Here is a 20019-nt window from a genome sequence, read left to right on the forward strand (position 1 = left end):
GCTCCAGTGGGATGGTGCAGCTCACAGTCCCTGCTCAGCTCTGCTCTCCTGACATGGCTCAACCACACTGCTTGCGCCTTTGGGACCCTTTGGGGGACAGTCCCCTCCCCGTGTTGCAGTGTGCTGTGCCAGAGGGACCTGTCCTGTCTGGGTGTCCTGCCTGGGGTAGGGGACATGTGTCCTCCTGGGTTGCCCCTCAGAAGTGTCATTGCTTTCCTCACTTTTTTTCCTCGCTGGCAGTGAAGCTTACTGGGATGAGCACTGCTCCTGCATCTCCCATCCTCTTGATGCTCACCCCCTACTAAGTGGTGCCTTTTTGGAAGCCAGCCCCATCCTAGCTGCCTCCACAGAAGTGGCTGTGGGCTTCCCTCCATCCCGGGAATGGGAATACCTCCACAGTGGACCACATCTCACTGCTGCCCTCTCCTCTCCTCCCAGATGACGTGCTGACCAAGGACTCTGGCGAGTGTGTGATCTGCCTGGAGGAGCTGCTGCAGGGGGATACGATAGCCAGGCTGCCCTGCCTCTGCATCTATCACAAAAGGTACTGCACAGGGACCGGGGACACAGCCAGGTGGGTGGCAGGGGGACAGCCGGGGACATCCCGAGGCTCAGCAGCATGGTGGTGACACACTTTCCTCTCTGCAGCTGTATAGACTCATGGTTTGAAGTGAACAGATCTTGCCCAGAGCATCCTTCCAATTGACCTACTGGGTGTGCTTGCTGATTTCTCTCGAAGGTGAGCCTGCGGTGTGCTGGACAAATGAGATTTTCCTGTGCTGGGTTTAAATCCTGGGCTGGGAGGGTGGAATGGGCTGGCTGTGGCTCCTAGAATCATAGAATTAACTAGCTTGGAAAAGACCTTTAAGATCATCAAGTCGAACCATTACCCCAGGACTGCCAAGACCACCACTAGACCATATCACTGCAGGCTTCATCTACGTGTTTTTTTAACACTTCTAGGGGTGGTGATTCCACCACTGCCCTGGGCAGCCTGTTTCAATATCTGATCACCCTCTCGGTGAAGAAATTGTTCCTAATATCCAATATATATAAACCTCCCCTGGCACAGCTTGAGGCTGTTACCTCTTGTCCTGCTCCTCACCTGGGATCATCTCTCTCTGCCTTTTCAGGGCACCTTGCTATACCTGCTGTACCTCCTCTCCCCATCCCCCCTGCCCCTCCTGGAGTTTTGGGCTGACTTTAAATTCCTCAAGAAGACAGAAATAAAACTCAGAAACTTGAACCCACTTGGGACAACAGTGATTTTTTTTATTATTATTATTATATTTAAATTTGGTTTGTTGGATTTTATTGTATTTTTTTGCCCTTTTTCTGTTTTTTATTATTATTATTATTTAAACAATTTAAAATAAAGAACCATCCAGGAGAAGACAAGTGTGAGACCAGTGGAGTGACTCACTCTCCCCTCCACAGTTGCTGGTCACCAGGAGAACTCTTCCTGCCAGGGAGGCCCCAGGGACACCCTCGGCTAAAACCCTGCCATGATGTTTGGCTTTTCACCCCAAAACAAAAGGGGGAACTGTTGGGGGAAAACAGCTGGCCAAACAGAACACGTGGCATTCCTCATCGGCAACCCCCACCTGGACCTGCCCATTGGTTCTGCTCGGTGGTTTTGCACTGACTCAACAGGAATTTTCTCCTCTTTCTTGTCTCCCCTTTGGAGATCTCCACCCTAGGCCCAGCAGCGTGAGATGGGGGACTCTGCCCCATGCTGGGAACGGGGATGCTGCTCCCCTCTGCTGAGCCGCAGGGGTCTGTCTATCAAGTGTTTACAATGAGTAACAACAAAAAAAAAAAAAAAAAAAGAAGAAAAAAAAAATGGTAAAGAAAAAGAAAAAAACACCAGCCACAACTGAAGCTTTGTGTTGACTGTCACGTTCTTTGATTTGAGCTTTCCTGCCCCAGTGATGTTTACAGACTGGTCACTCTTTAACTCAGCTATAACCACTCAGACTGGAGAGCTGCAGCATCCCACTGCCCCTCTGCCACCCCTTGCTGGGCTTCCCTTGCTAAAACTCCTTCCTTGCTATCTCTTGGAGTTGAACCCTTTTGAGGAGGGGATGGGGAAGGTCCCCGATGGCCTCTCCCTGGCCACCCCTGGCCATGGCAGTGGCTTTGCCAGAGGTGCCAAGACGGAGTCAGTTCCTGACAGTGATCCCCCAGCCCATCCCCAGGTGCGGTGGGTATGTTTTTGCTGGTGAGGCCTACCCTGCTGGTGGCTGTGCCCCTGCAGGAAACCTTTCTGTATTTATATATTAAAAACAAGGGTAAAAAAACCCCAAACCTTCAAAGAGTTCAGAGCTTGGGGGGGGCTTCCTTCATTAGTCAAGGTGTTTTGATATGGTATTAAAACAATGTTCAATAAAATAGTCACTGTTATTTTATTTCACTGGCTTTCTTGGTGAAGCAGAGGGTGCTGGTGCCCCTTTCTCCATAGCTACCTTGGTGTGGGGATGGCCAACGTAGCCTGGAAAGCTCTCAACCCCACAGCTCTGGGGAAGGGGCTAAAGTGGGACCCCACCAGTTCCCCCACCCTGAGGGTATGCACTGCTTGGGGCAGGGAAACCCTGGGGATGGGTTGGGGTGTCCTGTCCCCCCAAAAGACATCACAGTGCATGGAGACTGCAGGTGCAAAGGGGTTTATTGAAGGTCTCTGACCCACAGGGGTGGGGATGGGGGATTTGGGGGAACACAAGGGGTGCCAGCCTGGTGCTGGTACCACCCTCAGAGCACCTTGATGGGGCTCATGAGGTTGTGGGGGTCCAGTGCATCCCTGATGCTGCACAGGGTATCCAGCCCCTCTTGCCCCAACTCCTCCAGCAGCAGCACCCACTTGCCCAGCCCCACACTGTGCTCCCTCGTTCAGGTCTCCCCCCACCGCCAACACTCATCTACATCCATGGCCCCCCCCCCCCGGACCCCAGTCCTAGGCTCTGGGCACCCTCACCCTGGTGACACCAAGGTCCCCCAATCCCTGGCCCTGGGCATGAATCCTTTGCTTCAGGACACACCTGGTTCCCCATCCCAGATAGTGGACACCATCACTCACCCCAGAGCCATGTCATGGCCCCCCAGCACTGTCCTTCTTGCCAGAACACTCCTGGCAGTTCCCCATCCCTTGTCCCTGAGCACCTGTGCCCACCATGGCACCCAGCTCTAGGCACTCTGTCACCAGGGCCACCCCAGCCTCATCCCACGCTGGTGCTGTGCCTACCCATCTTCCTCTGCTGCTTGGCCAAACTGCCAGGAGCCATGGAGCTCCAGGAACAGCATGGGGAGCAACCTGCCACCAGCACCCAGACCCCCAGCCTGTGCACCATCCCCTGGCACCCACCAATGTGTGCCACAAGTGTGATATTCTGCAGGACCTGCATGGTGCAATCCATGACTGCCTGCATGCTGGGGAAGGCAGTGGCAGCACTAGCCTTGGGCAGCGGGTGCAGGTGCAGCATGGCCTGTATGAAGAAGCCCAGGGTGCCCTTGGAGTCCATGAACAGTGGACAGGGTGCCAGCCACCCTCTTCCTGCATGGGGTTGGTGAGTGAGTGCCAGTTCAGCTGCAACCCAGCCCGGACCCCCCTGGTGCCCACCTGGGCTGGCACCTGGCACCTGCAGTGTGGAGGAGACACCTGTCTGACAGCACCACATGCAGATTCAGCACATTGGGGTGCATGGTGCCAAAACACACCATGTTAGTGCCTGAGGTGCCTGTGGCCATCATGCCACATAGTGAGGCATTCGCACCAGGGTCTGTGAGCAGGGAATGGGGAAAGGTGGCTTGGCATGGGGACGGGGCTATGGGACATCCTCATGGGACCCCATGTTGTGCCTGGCCCTGTGCCAGCCCCAGTGCACCCCTGGGACCATGGGGACAGCATGGGATTATGGCACCCACTCCCCCATGGACACCTCTGGGACCATAGCATCTCAGTGGGGACCCCCATCACCCTTGGGATCAAAGCACACCCATGGGTACCCCCAGCAACTCTGGGATGACAGCATGCCCAGTCCCATGAGCACCCGAGACCATGGCAACCCCAGCTCTATGAATACCTCTAGTGCACCCCTGGCCTCATGGGTACACCCAGCACCGCCAGTGCCACCACACTCAGCCCCAGACACCCCCCTGCCTGCTCCCTGGTACCCATGGTACCAACAGGGAACCAGAGCCCAGTGCTCTGTAGGTGGCTGTTGAGGGCCTCGCAGGTGACACCGGGCTCCACTGCCACCTGGAAGTCCTCAAGGCTCAGCTCCAGGGCATCCATGCAGCTCAGGTCAAAGCAGATGCTGCCCTGCCATGGGGCACCACAGGGGCTGGGCACGGGCTGCACTGGCAGCCCCAGGCAGGGGTTGGGCAGGGGTCAGGGGGGGTCTGTACCTGCACGGTCTGTACCTGCCTATGCCGAAGGGCACCATTGGCACACAGCAGCAGTAGCAGTGTGCAGCCAGCTCCTGTACCTGCCCCACCACGTGTGGCCACACCATGGCATATGGGGGGGGGGTTGTCAGCTGGGGACAGGGGCACCACTGCCACCCACCTCCTTCCACAACCTCCTCACCATGGCCCTTCTTCTTCTTCCCAACCCTCTCCTCCATGTCCCTTCTTCCTTGCCCCAGACCCTTCCCCCCATTGCCCTTCCCCTCCATGGACCCTCTCCCAGCCCAGACCCTTCTCCATATGTCCATTTCCCTCCACATGGCCCTTCCCCAACCCCAACTCTTCCTCTTCCAAGACCCTTCCCTTCCCCACAGCTCTTTCCCTTTGAAGGACCCTTCCTCTCCCCAGACCTTTCCCTTCCCAATGGCCCTTCCCATCCACAGGACACTTCCTCTCCCCAGACCTTTCCCTTCCCAATGGCCCTTCCCATCCACAGGACACTTCCTCTCCCCAGACCTTTCCCTTCCCAATGGCCCTTCCCATCCACAGGACTCTTCCTCTCCCCATAGCTCTTCCCCTCTCCTCTTAGGTATCCCGGCCCCCATCCTTCGTCCCTGCCAGCAGCACCGTTCCTATCACTTGTACCCCTAGCCGGGGCACCGGGAACTCCACAGAGACTGATGGGGACTGACAGGGATCCTGGAGAACAGCCCTGTGGGTCCCGGGCTGGCAGGTCCCTGGGGTGTGGCTCCCAGCTCCTGGGGCATGGGGAGCAGGAACACAGAGGGGACTCACAGGGAACCTGGGGAGCAGGAACACAGAGGGGACTCACAGGGAACCCAGGGAGCAAGAGCACAGGTCCTGGGCTGATGGGGACCTGGGGAGCAAACCCCAACCCCAGGGACAGATGGGTGGCAGGGTCACCCCAGGGACCAAGGACACTGTCCTGGTTTCCATTGCTGTAGTGTCAATTTTCTTTCTAGTAGCTGGTACAGTTGATGGATGCAGGCCAGGGTCAGGGACACCCGAGCAGCCGTGAGGACACCCAGTGCGGCCAGTTTGGGCAGAGCAGGGCAGGGGCCCGGGAGCTCCCCGGGGAGGCTACGGCCAGGAGGGAGGGATGGAGGTAATAGGCGGATTGACTCCACAACTCGTTAAAGTTGTAAAGTAGGTATGCTTTATTCAGCGCTGAGGTGCATGGGGATCGTTCCTCCAAAGTATGCACACCCAGGGTAGTTTTTCCCTCTAAATTTATTCTCTTAAGGCATACATATGCATTAGATTACTGATAAGCCTATACGTATTTAGTATCTATCCCCACTTCGTATTATAATGAGCTAGAAGGCCCTTTGCGCCTGCGCAGTGCCCCCTCTGGTCATGGGCAGGGGTCTCAAGATGAAGTAAATGAGTCTTCCTCTTCTTAAACTTTTCACCTTTTAGTCTTCACGCATGGCCTTAGGGTTTGGTCGGTATCCCATCCATAAACCATCTGCTTCTCCCCCTTGTCAGTAGAATCAGGCGTCTGCTTTTCCTTATCAATAGAACCAGTAGCTAGTGCCTTTGTTCTGCTTAGTAGGCATGATAGGTATTTACAGCAGACAATACTTCTGTTTTAAGCAAATGAATTCCTCTAACCCCTTGTACATTGGTCAACCCTCTGCATCAGAGGGACCCGTTTCCGGCACCACAGCCCCATCAGCCAGAGCCACCTTAATGTGGCAGTGGCAGCAGGAGGGACTGGGCAGGGCCCCACTCCTGACCTTGGGTGAAGCCACCATGTGATGGGTTCGGGGGTGGGGGGGTGGGGGGGTGGGGTGGGAAGAGACAGTGGGAATCCGGTGTGATCAAGCTGCCCTCAGCTGTGGGTCCCAGGTCCACAGTCCCAAGTCAGACCCTCCTTCCACCCCCAGCATTTCCACTGCCCCCCGACTTCGTGGAGGCCCTGAAGGCTATGATCAGGGCCCCCAAGGTATCCACGGCCATGGCTGCAAGGGAGCAGCAGTCCATGCGCATGTGGGTGTGTGGGCCAAGGACCCTGGGGAAAGGAATGGGAAGGAGCATGGGAGAGGAAGGGCCAGGGGGAAGGAAATGGACATATAGAGGGGAAGGGTCTGGGGAGAGGAAAGGCCATGGTGGGGAGATTGTGGAGGGGGGGAGGTTAGTGGCAGCAGTGCCCCTGTCCCCCCCGGATGCTGTGGCAGGGCTGCATGCAGTGGGGCAGGTACAGGAGCTGGCTGTGCTCTGCTACTGCATGCCCATGGTGCCCTTCAGCACAGGCACAGGCCTGGAGGGCATCATCAACATCTCGCAGGTACAGGCCCCCCTAGCCCCTGCCCAGGGCTGCTGGTGCCAACCATGCCCAGTCTCTATGGTGCCCCATGGCAGGGCTGTGTCTGCTTTGACCTGAGCCTCAATGACTTCTTGGTGGCAGTTGGAGCCTGGCATCACCCAAAAGGCCCTTAACAGCCACCTGCAGGGCACATGGCTCTGGTTTCCTGCTGGCACCATGGTGCATCAGGGATCCAGCTACAATCTGACCCTGATCAGTTGTGGGCTCCAAGGGCATCATCATGAAGGCCACACTGCACCTGCACCCAGTGGCTGAGGATACCACCACCTTTCCCAACACCCATAGAATCATATAATAGTTTGGGTTGCCAGAGCCCTTCAGTGTCCTGCACAATTCAGGCTCTGCAGGTCTCCATGCCCATTGTTGCTGAGGGCCAATGGAGTTCCTAGATGAGATGATGGTGCTGGGGGTGCTGGTGGTGGCCACACTTCTAGAGCTCCACAGGCCTTGGCACAGACTGCAGGCACTGGGGCTTGAGAACCTTAGCCAGGAGAGACTGGACATCCTGAACCCCACTGAACCCACCCCACAAACCCATGAACGGGTATGGAGGTAGTCCCAATGCCAGTAGCAACCCCCTGAAGTCAGGGCTAGGTGGCCCCAGTATCCCCCTTCATTTTCACCCCTAACCTTCTCATCCCCTCTCCTTTGTACCTGCAGCCTCTATGCACAATGATAACGTGGTTTTTTTTTTTTGGGGGGGGGGGGCATACAACAGTACACCCCAACCTTCTCAATGGGTTCCCTCCCCCCAGCAGGCAAATGCAGATATCCACAGGCTGGGGGGGTCCAGGCAAATCTTTATGCTGCTGAGGGCAGGGGGCTAAGTTTTGGGAGCTGCAACTCCATAGCTCTGGGAACCAGCAGAAGCTTCCCCTGCATTTAAAAGGCACCAATTCCACTTTGCATTTCAGTTACAGCTGGTACAGGAGCAACCCCCAAGATGTGAAAACATGTAGGTCAGACCCTTCCTGCTCCAGGCCCTGTCACCCCCCTGGGGATCCTTACCAGAGCCCCAGTGCACAGCAGAACCTGTCCCACCACATGCAGTAGCCTCCACACCATTAAGATCTGGCGCCTTGGGAGGTCCCACAACAGTGGAGCAACCATCAGCATCATCCCAAATTGTCAGGCATATCCTTATCCTGATTCAACAGGGACACAGCCCCACAACCTCAAGGCTGGGGGTTCTGTATGGAGATGCAGGGATGAGCAGGCACAAATCCACCTCCCAAGCTTTGCTTCATTATGGGCATGGCTCCAAAAGCTCCTGGCTTCTGGACAGAGGGAGGAAAAAGAGAAAAGGGGATAACGATTGCAGCCCCTCACCTCTTTAGCAGTAGAGCCCCAAACACCCAGTGCACATGGGGAGTCTCTACGTACATTTGTGTATACAAGGTAAAGAGGGCTGTCGTGGAGGGGGATATATTTCTGGGGACAGGGTGGGGGCAGCAGCCCTGCACCATCACATGGCTTCCAGCTGGCCCAGCACTATCCTGAACTGCTGCGTGCTGTTGGCAAGGTCCTTGACACATTCCACCATGTTGTTCAAGGCAGCAGAAGAAGGGTAGTGGAGGGTGGCTGCCTTAGCGGTCACCACGATCTCCTTGAGCATCTCACAGAGGAGGCTGCTGTAGTGCATCACCTTGTGCTGGACATCCTGGGCCTTGGCCTGGCAGGACAGCATGTCCCCAATGAAAATGAGCTTGTGGGAACGGAGGATGATGAATTTGCTGTGGGCCACAAAGATCCTGGGAGGTTGGTTGGTGATGACAGCAGTGAAGAAGGTACCAGCGGCATTGGTGAGCGTGGTGAGATTGGCCTTGCACTGCTCCAGGTAGAAGAGAAGGAGCTGGCAGTCAGCAGGACACCAGCCACCCTGTGCCAGGCCACAGTGCTGGGGGGGTTGGGGCTCCAGTTGGACATGTCCTCAATGGAACATGTCACCTCCTGCTCCAGCTGCTTCAACTGCAGGAAGGATGGGTGTGAGGCAGAACAGCCATCAAGCCAGTGCTTGCTCCCCTCCCTGGAGCCACCAGCATGGCTGACAGTGACCACCAGCCCCAGGTGACAGCTGTGCCCCAGGGAAACAGCAAGGGACTGTGCCAGTCCCAGGACAGCTGTGCCAGGCTCCTCTCCACAGTGATGGTGTGGGAGGTGAGCCAGAACCCACCACAGGGACAACCATGCAAGAGGGGGCCATGGTCTAGGCCAAGGGGGTACAAGCAGAGCAGTACCCAAGGCCCCTGCCTGCCATGAGAGCTGTGCCCAACAGCACCTGCCTGCCCCAGCACCATTACCTGCTGGTGCTCCAGCTGGTCCTTGCTCTGGCAGATGATGTTGCCTTTCTTCAGCAGCTCTTTCTGGGTCTTCTCAAACAACTCCTTGCCCTGCAGGGAAGGAAGGGGCATGACACGGAGGTCAGCAACACCAGCCTTGCCAGGACCAAGTCCTCCCCTGCCCTGGGACACCCCTGGTCCCTGTAGTGCTCAAGCCATAGTATAAAACCAAGATGTGGGTGGCAGAAGCACCATGCCAGTCAGAATTGTCCAATCCCCCCATGTCAGGGACCACTGGCACAAACCCACCTATGGAGAACATCCCCACTGCCTGCACTCACCTGGAGATGGACATAGTCATAATCCTCCATCCAGTCACTCTTGCTGTTCTCATAGGGCCTGTCAGGAGACTCCTGGACCAGCAGCTTGGGTGGGGAGGGCAGGGACCGTGACAGAATGCTGCTGGCCTTGTTGGAAGGATGAGGGGGACCTGTGGCTGCCACTCTCCACCGCTGGTTTTGTCTGTTTGAAGAGGAGGTATTGCCATGCAGAAAGGAGGCATTGCCATGCAGAAAGGAGGCCAACTGCTTAGTGTCATTGGGAATGCTGTGCAAGTGCATGACAAAGTGCTCCAAGTCATCTGTGCCCAGCTTACTGCTGGCCAAGGTGCTCAGGGCCCAGTGGCAAGCATCCAGTGCTTGGCTGTGCCACACCAGAGTCTGGTAGACCTCCTCCATCTTCTGCAGCTGCTTGCTGAGCTTGGTGTAGAGGGAACAGTCAGAGGCCTGGGCAGCATTGCCTATTGCCCCCTGGGCAAACTAGCAGGTCCCTGAGGGCTGTCCGGACACCCTCAGCTGCCCCACAGATGCTGGTGGCGTTGGCCTCCATGTGCTCAAGGCTGCACCAGTTGGCACTGATGAAGGACATGAGGTAGGAGATGGCACGGCCAACACAGTGCTGGAGCTTGGCCAGCATCTCCATGGTGGCATCCACATCCAGGGAAAGCTCCTTGCCAGCTCCCTTGGCCAGCTCCTTCATGGGCACTACATCCAGCAAGGATATGGAGATGTTGCTGTGGGTGCTGCCTGTGCTGGAGACTGAGAGGTGCTTGGCATTGGCACCCTTGGCCACTTGTGGAACATCATAGATGTACTCACCCTCTGTGTCCAGGGAGCCCTTGCCTGGGGCATGCAGGTCCCAGGGCAAGTCGTACACCTGGGAGAAGACGAACCCCCCCAGCTTCTTGAGGCTGAGGGGTACATCATAGGTCTCTTGAGAGAGCAGTGGATTACAGGAACCTTTCCCAGCCGCCAGTGGTACATCATAGATGTCCTCTGGCAAACAGGGCTCCTGCTGGGACAGGAGCAGGTGGTGGGAGGGGTCAAAGGCTTTCTGCTTGGCAAAGGCAGGGGGCACATCATAGGCCTCCTCCCAAGCTGGACCACCCAGCATGTCCTTGCTCACTGAGGGGGGGGGGACGGGGACATTGTACACCTGCAAGGGCAGTGGCAGGCAGAGTCAGCATTACTGGGAGAACCAGCCTGGGTCACACCTGGATGCGAGGCATGCTGTGCTGTACATCACCACCAGCTCCAGGGATGTAAGACAGTCCTGGGTGAGCACCAGGACAGAGCCACCCCAGGGGTGCTCCTGCCCCCAGGGAGGTTGGCACAGCCCTGCTGCAGCACCCCAGCCTCCCACATCCCCTGTGGGGTGGGAACCAAAGTCCTAGAGCAGCCCAGGAAGGAAGAGACCTTGCAAGATCATCTAGTCCAACCTCATCCCATAGATAAGATTCTCTAGGACCCTGTTCCCTCACATCTTGAAAGCTTTCAGTGCCATGTAGGCCACCAGATCCCTGGGAAAGACATTCCACAATTGTTTTTACTGTAAAATGTGCCTCTTGTATGGAGAAGCTTGGACCTCCCCAGCAGCACTTACAATTTGGTGCAGGTTCTCCTCCACCGCTGGGAGGGGGGGGGCACATCATAGATCTCCTGCCCCAGGTCCTGCCCATTGGGACCCTTCACTGCCATAGGTGGGGTGTCATAGCCCTGGAAGGGGGGATGACACAGGACTATGTATCAGGGATGGTGTGAGTACTAGCCTCCTCCCAGGGACCACTGGGAAGGACAGAGGTGCCAAAAACAGCACCAAGGCTCACAATGTGCCCAGCTTTGTGTGTCATTCGTCCAGATTTGGATCCCACACTGTGACAGAGCATCTCCCTGCCCCCCAGCCAGCCTCACCTCCTGGCTGAACTGGCTCAGGACCTCCCCTTGGACAGGCAGCACATTGTAGATCGCCTGGGAGCCCATAGAGAGGAGGTAACAAGGGAAATAATACTCATCCTGCTCGCCCTTAGGGGAGTCATAGGCATACACTTGCCCCACATGGATGGGCACCAGCACCTGGCAAGAGGGAAAGGGTGGGCACCACCAAGCATCCCCAGCCTGCCTCCCACCCCACATCACCCCTCCGAAACGCAGCAATGGGGTGGAAAGATGGGTACTGGGGCTGTCTGGCACCGGGAAACCGGTGCCCACGGGAGGGCGCTGCCTGGCTAGGCTGCGCTGCCAGGACCGGGATGATCTGTTTATGGCGGCGAGCACCGGCAAGAGACAAAGCCCAGCGGCACGTCCGCAGCGTGCAGGAGTGAACAGCTGATGTGGACACCGAGCTGCAGGCAGGGATCTGCCAGCTCCCGGCGTGTACAGCAGGTCACCGCCCATGGCTCAGTGCCTCCCACCTTGCTGTACCATGGGACACGAGAGCAGCACAGAACCAAACCCAGAGGGTCACGGCACCCCGGGGCAAGAGGGGCTGAGCCACTGGCAGAGGTGCCAGGCTAGTCCTCCATTTTAGGATGCTCCCCATGCACTGGCCGTGATCTGGCAGCCCCACAGCCCCTCACCGGCTGCTTCCCGGGGGGCGAGTGAGAGCAGCATTCCCAGAAAACACAACGCCGAAAGCACCTCACTCCCCCAGAATTATGTGCCTGGGAAGGGGCAGATCCAGGAAGAGCATGGTGCCCAGGGTGCAGCCATTAGGCTGACATGGACAGGGTCCCTGTGCTGAGGACAGGCTGGTGGCTCATCCTTGCCAATAAACCCAACTGACAAGCACCAGCAGGCTCCTTGGCTTGGCTGGAACATACTGGCACTGTCTGTCTGCCTGCCCCTGCCAACACTCTCAGGAGGAAGGAGAGATCACAGCACCATGCCAGGTACCACATCTACCTCCATAGCTGCAGGACCTGGCCAACGGACATCTCCAGGCAGCTCTTAGGTTACCAGCAGCCCATACTTGTACCAGACACCAGTAGATCCCATGCTAAAGACCAAGAGGACCAGAGTGCCAAATGCTGTGCCAGCCCCGAGCTGGGTAGTCCACACTAACATGAGCACCTCAGTCACTGCAGGGACACCCCCCGCCCCAGGACACACACTCCTGCCTGTGGTGTGGACAAAGATGCCCCCCCCCCCCCCCCCCCATATGGGCAAAAGGACTGCCTGCTCCCAAAGACAGTGGTGGGCTGATAAGAGCCCTGTTACCCACTTGCGACCACAGAGAGTCCCACAACCATGCTACCACCCCCTCTAGTCCCACCATCTTACCTTTTCCTGGGGCTTGTGCCCTTCCCAGCTCCTCATGTCCAATGATGGACCTGGTCGATGTCTTGAGCCTGACTGGCCGAGTAGGGAAACTGGTGGATGTCCGGGGGGGTGGGGGGGTGGGGGGGGGGGAGGGGCTGGCAGAACCCCCAAGGCACACCTTTGCTGCTTAGTCCAGGGAGGGGGGCATCCAGTAGATCTCCTGGCCAAGGCTGCTGAAAGCATAGGGAGGTGTCTGCTTCAGGTAGGCAGGTGGCTGCTTAGCCAGGGCAGGTGGAAACTGTCTAGTAGGTGCTGAGCCTGGGTACAGACACTGCTGTCCCTTGCTGGGGACTGGCATCAGGTAGATGCTGTCCCCTTGGGGGTCATAAGCAGGGTGCATAGGCTTGTACTGCGAGGCAGGCAACAGCAGGGTGTAGCCCCCTTGGTAGTGTCAAGGCAGAGCCAACTGGGACACTGGCAGCTGAGTCAGTGACTGCCCCCAACGCAGAGCCAGGCACTTGCTGCTGCTTCTTGTCATACATCCCCACCAGTATCTTGAGGTGATTCCCAGGGACAATGCCCTGTCAGCCATGGAGCGAGCAGAGCCACCAGCCTTTGTGTGTTGCACTCCAGCACCATCATAATATCACCCCTGTGGAAGGAGAGCTCATCCAGGGACTCGGCCACATTGTCATACAGCGTCTTGGCCAGCACGTTCTGCACACCCCGTGCCAGGGTGGTGAGCCACGGGGAGCCACCCCAGCAGATCCAGCACTAGGATAAAGCCTCAAGGGCTTTGCTGAGCAGGTCCCATCAGCTGGATCTCTCTGCTCCAACTGCCTTTTCCTTCCCAGCTGGAGTTCAACCCATCCTTCCCAGAGGTGGTGCTGGTGTGAGGTATACAGGAATGATTCGTGTCAGCAACTTAGGAGTTCTTGTCACCATTGCACTTTATGTGGAATCGGAAACCCTTGTGACCATTGTACCTTGTGTGGGATGTATAGGAATGATCATGATTATGATAAATGTTCCTGTCAATACAATGATGAGAAAGAAGAAGAAACCAAGGAATAATCCCTCTTACTCAACCGCTTTGTTTTTTAAAGGGTGCTTTGATTAACTGCTTGAATGCTTTAAGGGGGTTACATAACTAAGAGATAGATACATCCTGTTACAAGATAAGTAACCAGAGAAAGAATGGAATTTATGGGGCTAAGATGGTGGTTAATTGCATGTGAAAGACATCTCCCCGTTAATGTATGACCGAGAAGTTCAGCAATGTCTTCACTGGTGAAAGACCCCAGCAACACGAAAAGAATAATGGAAAGGGGCCACGTCGGCATCCGGGTACAGAAGGGATTGGCTGAGACCCCGGACCAAGAAGTATAAGAGACTGGACCCCAAAGACCCCGGTGTGCGTCTCTGGTGGAGCGGAGACTCCCTGGCACACCCAGTGCTGCTTGCTTATTGCCTCTCGATATTAATCAATTGTAATAAAATAATTGAATCAGATCGTGGCTAAGACGAAATTTTTATAACACTGGGAAGGGGCCAGGCCCTTCCAACTCCCCGGTATTGGGGGGCCCTCCTCCACCTCTCCCTCCCCTTCCCACCACCAGGGAGGAAGTGCCATGGCAGTGAGGCAGCCACACCCATCGCCAGCTGCCACAGGACCCCTTCAGCCATGGCCACCCTCATGGGGGACACAGGCTGTGCCACCGCAGCATGCCCGGGACACTGCACAAAGGCCTCTGGCCTCACCAGTGCCATGACAGCAGCACAGACCACAGCCTGCCCCAAGATGGCAGGACTGACCCTGGCAGTGCACCCGCCGCCCCACAGGCCTTGCCTGTTCCCCCGCCAGTCTGGTAAGGAGACCTGTAGCCCCAAGGGGATCTTCCCATGGGGCCTGGAACACCATGGGGACTGATGCAGAGGGTTAACCAATATACAAGGGGGTTAGAGGAATTAGCTTGCTTAAACAAAAGTATTGTCTGTTGTAAACACCTATCATGCTTACTAAGCAGAACAAAGGCACAAACTACTGATAAGGGGAGAAACAGAGATCTGGTTCTACTGATAAGCAACTATTGACAAGGAAAAGCGAATGTCCGAGTCTATTGATAAGGGGTAGAAGCAGATGGTTTATGGCTGGGATACCGACCAAACCCTAAGGCCATGCGCCAAGATTAAAAGGTGAAAAGTTTAAGAAGAGGACTTCTCAGACTCATTTACTTCATTTTGAAGACCCCTGCCCACAAGAGGAAGACTCATTTACTTCATCTTGAGACCCCTGCCCATGACCAGAGGGGGATAGATACTAAATATGTATAGGCGTATCAGTAATCTAATGCATATGTATGCCTTAAGGGAATAAATGTAAAGGAAAAACGACTCAGGGTGTGCATGCTTTGGAGGAACGATCCCCATGCACCTCAGCGCTGAATAAAGCATACCTACTTTACAACTTTAACGAGTTGTGGAGTCAATCCGCGTATCAGGACAAGGCCTCCCTGACCCTGGGGAGGGACTCTTCGTCAGGGACTGTAGTGACAGGACGAGGGGTAACGGGTTAAAACTTAAACAGGGGAAGTTTAGATTGGATATAAGGAGGAAATTCTTTCCTGTTAGGGTGGTGAGACACTGGAATGGGTTGCCCAGGGAGGTTGTGAGTGCTCCATCCCTGGCGGTGTTCAAGGCCAGGTTGGATGAAGCCTTGGGTGGGATGGTTTAGTGTGAGGTGTCCCTGCCCATGGCAGGAGGGTTGGAACTAGATGATCTTGAGGTCCTTTCCAACCCTAACTATTCTATGATTCTATGACCCAGTACAATAGTGATGCAGAGGGTTGACCAATGTACAGGGGGGTTGTACAAGGGGGTTGTGCAAGAGGGGATAAAGGAATTTTGCCTCTTTAACAGAAAGCATTGTTTGCAAATACCTGTCAAGCTTGCCATGCAGTACCAGGACAATAGGCTATTGATAAGGGGGAGAAACAGTCCAATAAGGGGAAGAAACAGATTGATAAGGGGGAGGAACAGTTACTTATTTCCAGTGAAGACCAGCTTTGTGGTTTGGACTTTGACCGGACCCCTAAAGAGCATGCGTGACAGCTAGAGGTGAAAAGTTCAGGCTCAAGGAAGACTCATTTACTTCATCTTGAAGACCCCTACTCACAAGAGGAAGGCTCATTTACTTCATCTTGATACCCTCATCCATGACGGGGGGGGGGGGGCACTGCACAGGTGCAAAGGACATTCTAGCTCATTATAACATGAAGCAGGGATAGGACATGAATACGTATAGGTGTATTGTGCAAACTTATGAATATATATAACTTTAGAGAATAAATGTAGAGGGAAACAACACTGAGGCATTGTCCTGGGTTGAGCAGCAGCAGTCATTTTTCTCCTTCTTAGGAGCTAGTACAGTGCTGTGTTTTGATCTTTTGGCCTGGGAACAGTGCTGATAACGCCGATGTTTTCAGTTGCTGCTCGAATGTTTGGTCTGGCCAAGGACTTTCTGAGCCTCATGCTCTGCCAGGGAGGAGGGGAGGCTGCGAGGAAGCAGAGACAGGACACCTGACCCAAACTAGCCAAAGAGGTATTCCATACCACAGCACGTCATGCCCAGGATGTAACTTGGGGTGACCCGGAAGGGTTGGGACTGCAGGGTTGGAAGAGGTATCGGTCGGTGCTTGGCTGGGGGGAGTGGGGCGAGTTATTGGTCGGCTGGTGTTAAGGTGTTGTATTCTTTCCTCTTGTTATTTCCTTTAGCATTATTATTATTGGTGGTAGCAGTAGTGATTTGTGTTATACCTTAGTTACTAAACTGTTCTTATCTCAACCCGTGGGAGTTGCATTCTTTTTGATTCTCCTCTCCTTCCCTCCAGGAGCAGGGGGAGGGCAAGAAGGGGGGGAGTGAGTGGACGAGGTTTGTGGTTGGGTTTAAACCACGACAGTTCTTTTTGGCGCCCAACGTGGGGCACAAAGGGTTGAGATAACGACGGAGATGATCAGATTAATAGTCGTCACAGTGCTGATTTATTGGCTCTCAAAGTTGTTTCTCTTGCTCTCAGAGCTTCAGAATGTAGTACATTACTTAGAGCCGGTATTCCCTGTGGTAGTGTTTATCAAGTGTGGGGCTTGAGCTAAGGTTCTTGTTTCACTGTACTTTATGGCAATGGCTTGTAATATGGGTGGGCTCCAAGAGCAGGGAGGGATGGACGTGGCCGTGGACTTGTACCCGGCCGTCCCGCTGCTCTTCACCGCCCTGGCCCTTGTCCTCGCCTCTGTCTTTGTGAAGCTGCGGGGAGCCGAGGGGGAGCGGCCCCGGGAGCCGGCGGCGGCCGAAGCGGCCCGGGAGAGCGGCCCCGGGGACCAGGCGGCGGCGGGAGCGGGACCGGAGGCCGGGAGGAAGGCGGCAGCCGAGCAGCGGGAGGAGGCGGCCGAGGAGCCGAGCCCCGCGGAGGAGCCCAGCCCCGCGGAGGAGCCGAGCCTCGTGGCGGCCGAGAGCGTTCCCCGGCAGCCGCCCGCAGAGCTGCAGGAGGATGCAGGAGCCCAGGCAGCATTTCCCAGCACGGCAGAGGAGGAAGAGCTGCACCCAGGAAAAGAGAAGCTGGTGGTGGGAGAGCCGGCAAGCACAGCAGCTGCACCAGCCCCAGGGACAAGTACAGCAGCGTCATTGGAGAGTTCTGAACGGTTCGAATGGCCTTTGGGTACCCTTGGGACCTGCCTGCTGGTTGTGATGGGGATCAGCATGTTGGCACACACACAGAGTGTGTTCTACCCACGACCATTTTGTCTGATCTCACAAGTTAAGCAGAGTCAGGTTTGCTTCTTGACTGGGGTTAGACCACAATATGGGAGGACCAAGAGATCTTCCCCAAGGCTGGACAGTCATGAGTGGCAGTGTGTGTGGGACAGTATGAGAGAGTATCTGGTCCACTGGCCCCCCCCAGTGCTTTGGAAGCGTCGGAGATGGAAGGCAGCTCTATGGAGTCCCCAGCAACAAGCTGCAGAAACTGCTGAAGGGGACAGTGAATTATTTTGAGGCTGGTGGGCCCATGGCACTTCAGGCCATCAGGGCAGAGATGCAACATAGAGATGGACTCATGATCGAGGGGTGGACTTAGCAATGGACATTATTGCCCAGGTTATTCACTAGTGTGAACACTACACACAGCCTCTCCTGCTCTAAGAGACTGTTACAACAGATGGCGCCTGACATCATGGACCAGATGGACTCAGCAGCTTTATAGGTCCATGCACTAAGAAATGATCTTTTTCTCTGTGTATATGTAGATGCATATATATATATGTAAGAGTGATGGCATATTGAAGATGTGGGATCTGAGCATGACGTGAATGGTATGGAATAAGGGGTGGATAATGTCCTGGGTTGAGCAGCAGCAGTCATTTTTCTCCTTCTTAGGAGCTAGTACAGTGCTGTGTTTTGATCTTTTGGCCTTGGAACAGTGGTGATAACGCCAATGTTTTCAGTTGCTGCTCGAATGTTTGGTCTGGCCAAGGACTTTCTGAGTCTCATGCTCTGCCAGGGAGGAGGGGAGGCTGCGAGGAAGCAGAGACAGGACACCTGACCCAAACTAGCCAAAGAGGTATTCCATACCACAGCACGTCATGCCCAGGATGTAACTTGGGGTGACCCGGAAGGGTTGGGACTGCAGGGTTGGAAGAGGTATCGGTCGGTGCTTGGCTGGGGGGAGTGGGGCGAGTTATTGGTCGGCTGGTGTTAAGGTGTTGTATTCTTTCCTCTTGTTATTTCCTTTAGCATTATTATTATTGGTGGTAGCAGTAGTGATTTGTGTTATACCTTAGTTACTAAACTGTTCTTATCTCAACCCGTGGGAGTTGCATTCTTTTTGATTCTCCTCTCCGTCCCTCCAGGAGCAGGGGGAGGGCAAGAAGGGGGGGAGTGAGTGGACGAGGTTTGTGGTTGGGTTTAAACCACGACAGGCATGCATGCCTTTGGAGGAGCTATCCCCCATGCGTCTCAGCGCTGAATAAAAGCGTACCTACTTTACAATTTAATGAGTTGTGGAGTCTATCTGTGTATCAATAGGGTAGGCCTGTAGGCTTAAATTATAGGTTTAAGCTGACATATCAAACACAGTAATGTGTAAAACTTTAATGCAGTAGAATACAGCAACTTGTTTTAACTTGCTGACACATAGGGAATAAGGAATATCCAGCTGATGGGGGGAAGAAACATCACGGGTCTGATAACAACTACCAAGGAAGCAGTAAATAAGACCAAGGATGCTAGCCTTCTATATAACAGACTGGAACAGAACAGAAGCAAGTACATACTAACTGCTAACTCAGCACTAAGACCTTGCAAGCATGTGCAAGCACTGAGGTCATTCAGTAAACACAATGAAGAAGACTATCAGTGACCTCCAGAGACCCCCCACTCAGCAAGAAAGCACATGCATAATTAGGATGCAAATATTATAATTAGTTCCTGGGAAATCTCATTAATATGCAAATCATTTTTTCAGGAAACACTATGATGATACATGAGTATGCAAAACATAGAGCTGCTGCCGGCAAATAACAGGAGCACTAACCTTTGCAAAATGATTCACATGTGCACCCGGCACTACAGTAAAGAATACTGTTTTCTGAAACTCCAAATTGAGTCCTAGAAAGTTTCTCTAACCGACTTTTACGTAACAGGCCAAGGTCACTCGAAGTGGCTCGGCCGCCCCGGGGGGGGGGGGCTCAAGAAAGAGAGATTGCTACCTTCTCCGGGCTCCACCGTGCCAGTCCCCCCACCCCATAAGTCCTCACTCCCGGGCCCCATGAGGAGCGTCCCTCCCTACCCGGTCACCCCATCCGTGGGACTGCTCATCAGGTAGGTCATTTTTCCCATGGGGCCTGTCGTGGTTTAAACCCAACCACAAACCTCTTTTACTCACTCCCCCCTTCTTGCCCTCCCCCTGCTTCTGGAGGGACAGAGAGGAGAATCAAAAAGAATGCAACTCCCACGGGTTGAGATAAGAACAGTTTAGTAACTAAGGTATAACACAAATCACTACTGCTACCACCAATAATAATAGTGCTAAAGGAAATAACAAGAGGAAAGAATACAACACCTCAACACCAGCCAACCAATAACTCACCCCACTCCCCCCAGCCAAGCACCGACCGATACCTCCTCCAACCCTGCAGTCCCTCTACCCCTTCCGGGTCACTCCAAGTTACATCCTGGCCATGCCGTGCTGTGGTATGGAATACCTCTTTGGTCAGTTTGGGTCAGGTGTCCTGTCTCTGCTTCCTCCCAGCTTCCCCTCCTCCCTGGCAGAGCATGAGGCTCAGAAAGTCCTTGGCCAGACCAAACATTCGAGCAGCAACCGAAAACATCGGCGTTATC

The 20019-nt window shown here is 54.9% G+C and overlaps 2 protein-coding genes and 1 pseudogene across 3 annotated transcripts in view; 1 reads left to right on the forward strand and 2 right to left on the reverse strand.

The window, feature by feature from the left end:
* Positions 1-2403, forward strand: part of LOC136004248 (E3 ubiquitin-protein ligase ZNRF1-like) — a 33954-nt gene extending 31551 nt beyond the window's left edge. Inside the window, exons 3-5 of one of the 2 annotated variants that reach the window (XM_065660576.1) lie at positions 439-544; positions 649-739; positions 1438-2403. In XM_065660576.1, the coding sequence (XP_065516648.1) occupies positions 439-544; positions 649-706 (164 nt within the window). In that variant the 3' untranslated portion in view covers positions 707-739; positions 1438-2403. Of the gene's footprint in view, positions 1-438; positions 545-648; positions 740-1133; positions 1251-1437 lie in introns of those variants that run through there. The other variant, XM_065660575.1, reaches the window with a different exon arrangement.
* Positions 2404-3212: 809 nt separating this feature from the next.
* Positions 3213-4619, reverse strand: LOC136004427 (probable D-lactate dehydrogenase, mitochondrial). The gene is given in 4 exon segments (XM_065660914.1): positions 3213-3629; positions 3631-3773; positions 4177-4337; positions 4408-4619. Coding segments are annotated over 4 exon segments (933 nt in total).
* Positions 4620-7968: 3349 nt separating this feature from the next.
* On the reverse strand, positions 7969-19518 carry LOC136004428 (breast cancer anti-estrogen resistance protein 1-like; annotated as a pseudogene).
* Positions 19519-20019: the final 501 nt, after the last annotated feature.

Source organism: Lathamus discolor, chromosome W, assembly GCF_037157495.1.
Source record: "Lathamus discolor isolate bLatDis1 chromosome W, bLatDis1.hap1, whole genome shotgun sequence".
Classification (NCBI taxonomy): domain Eukaryota; kingdom Metazoa; phylum Chordata; class Aves; order Psittaciformes; family Psittacidae; genus Lathamus; species Lathamus discolor.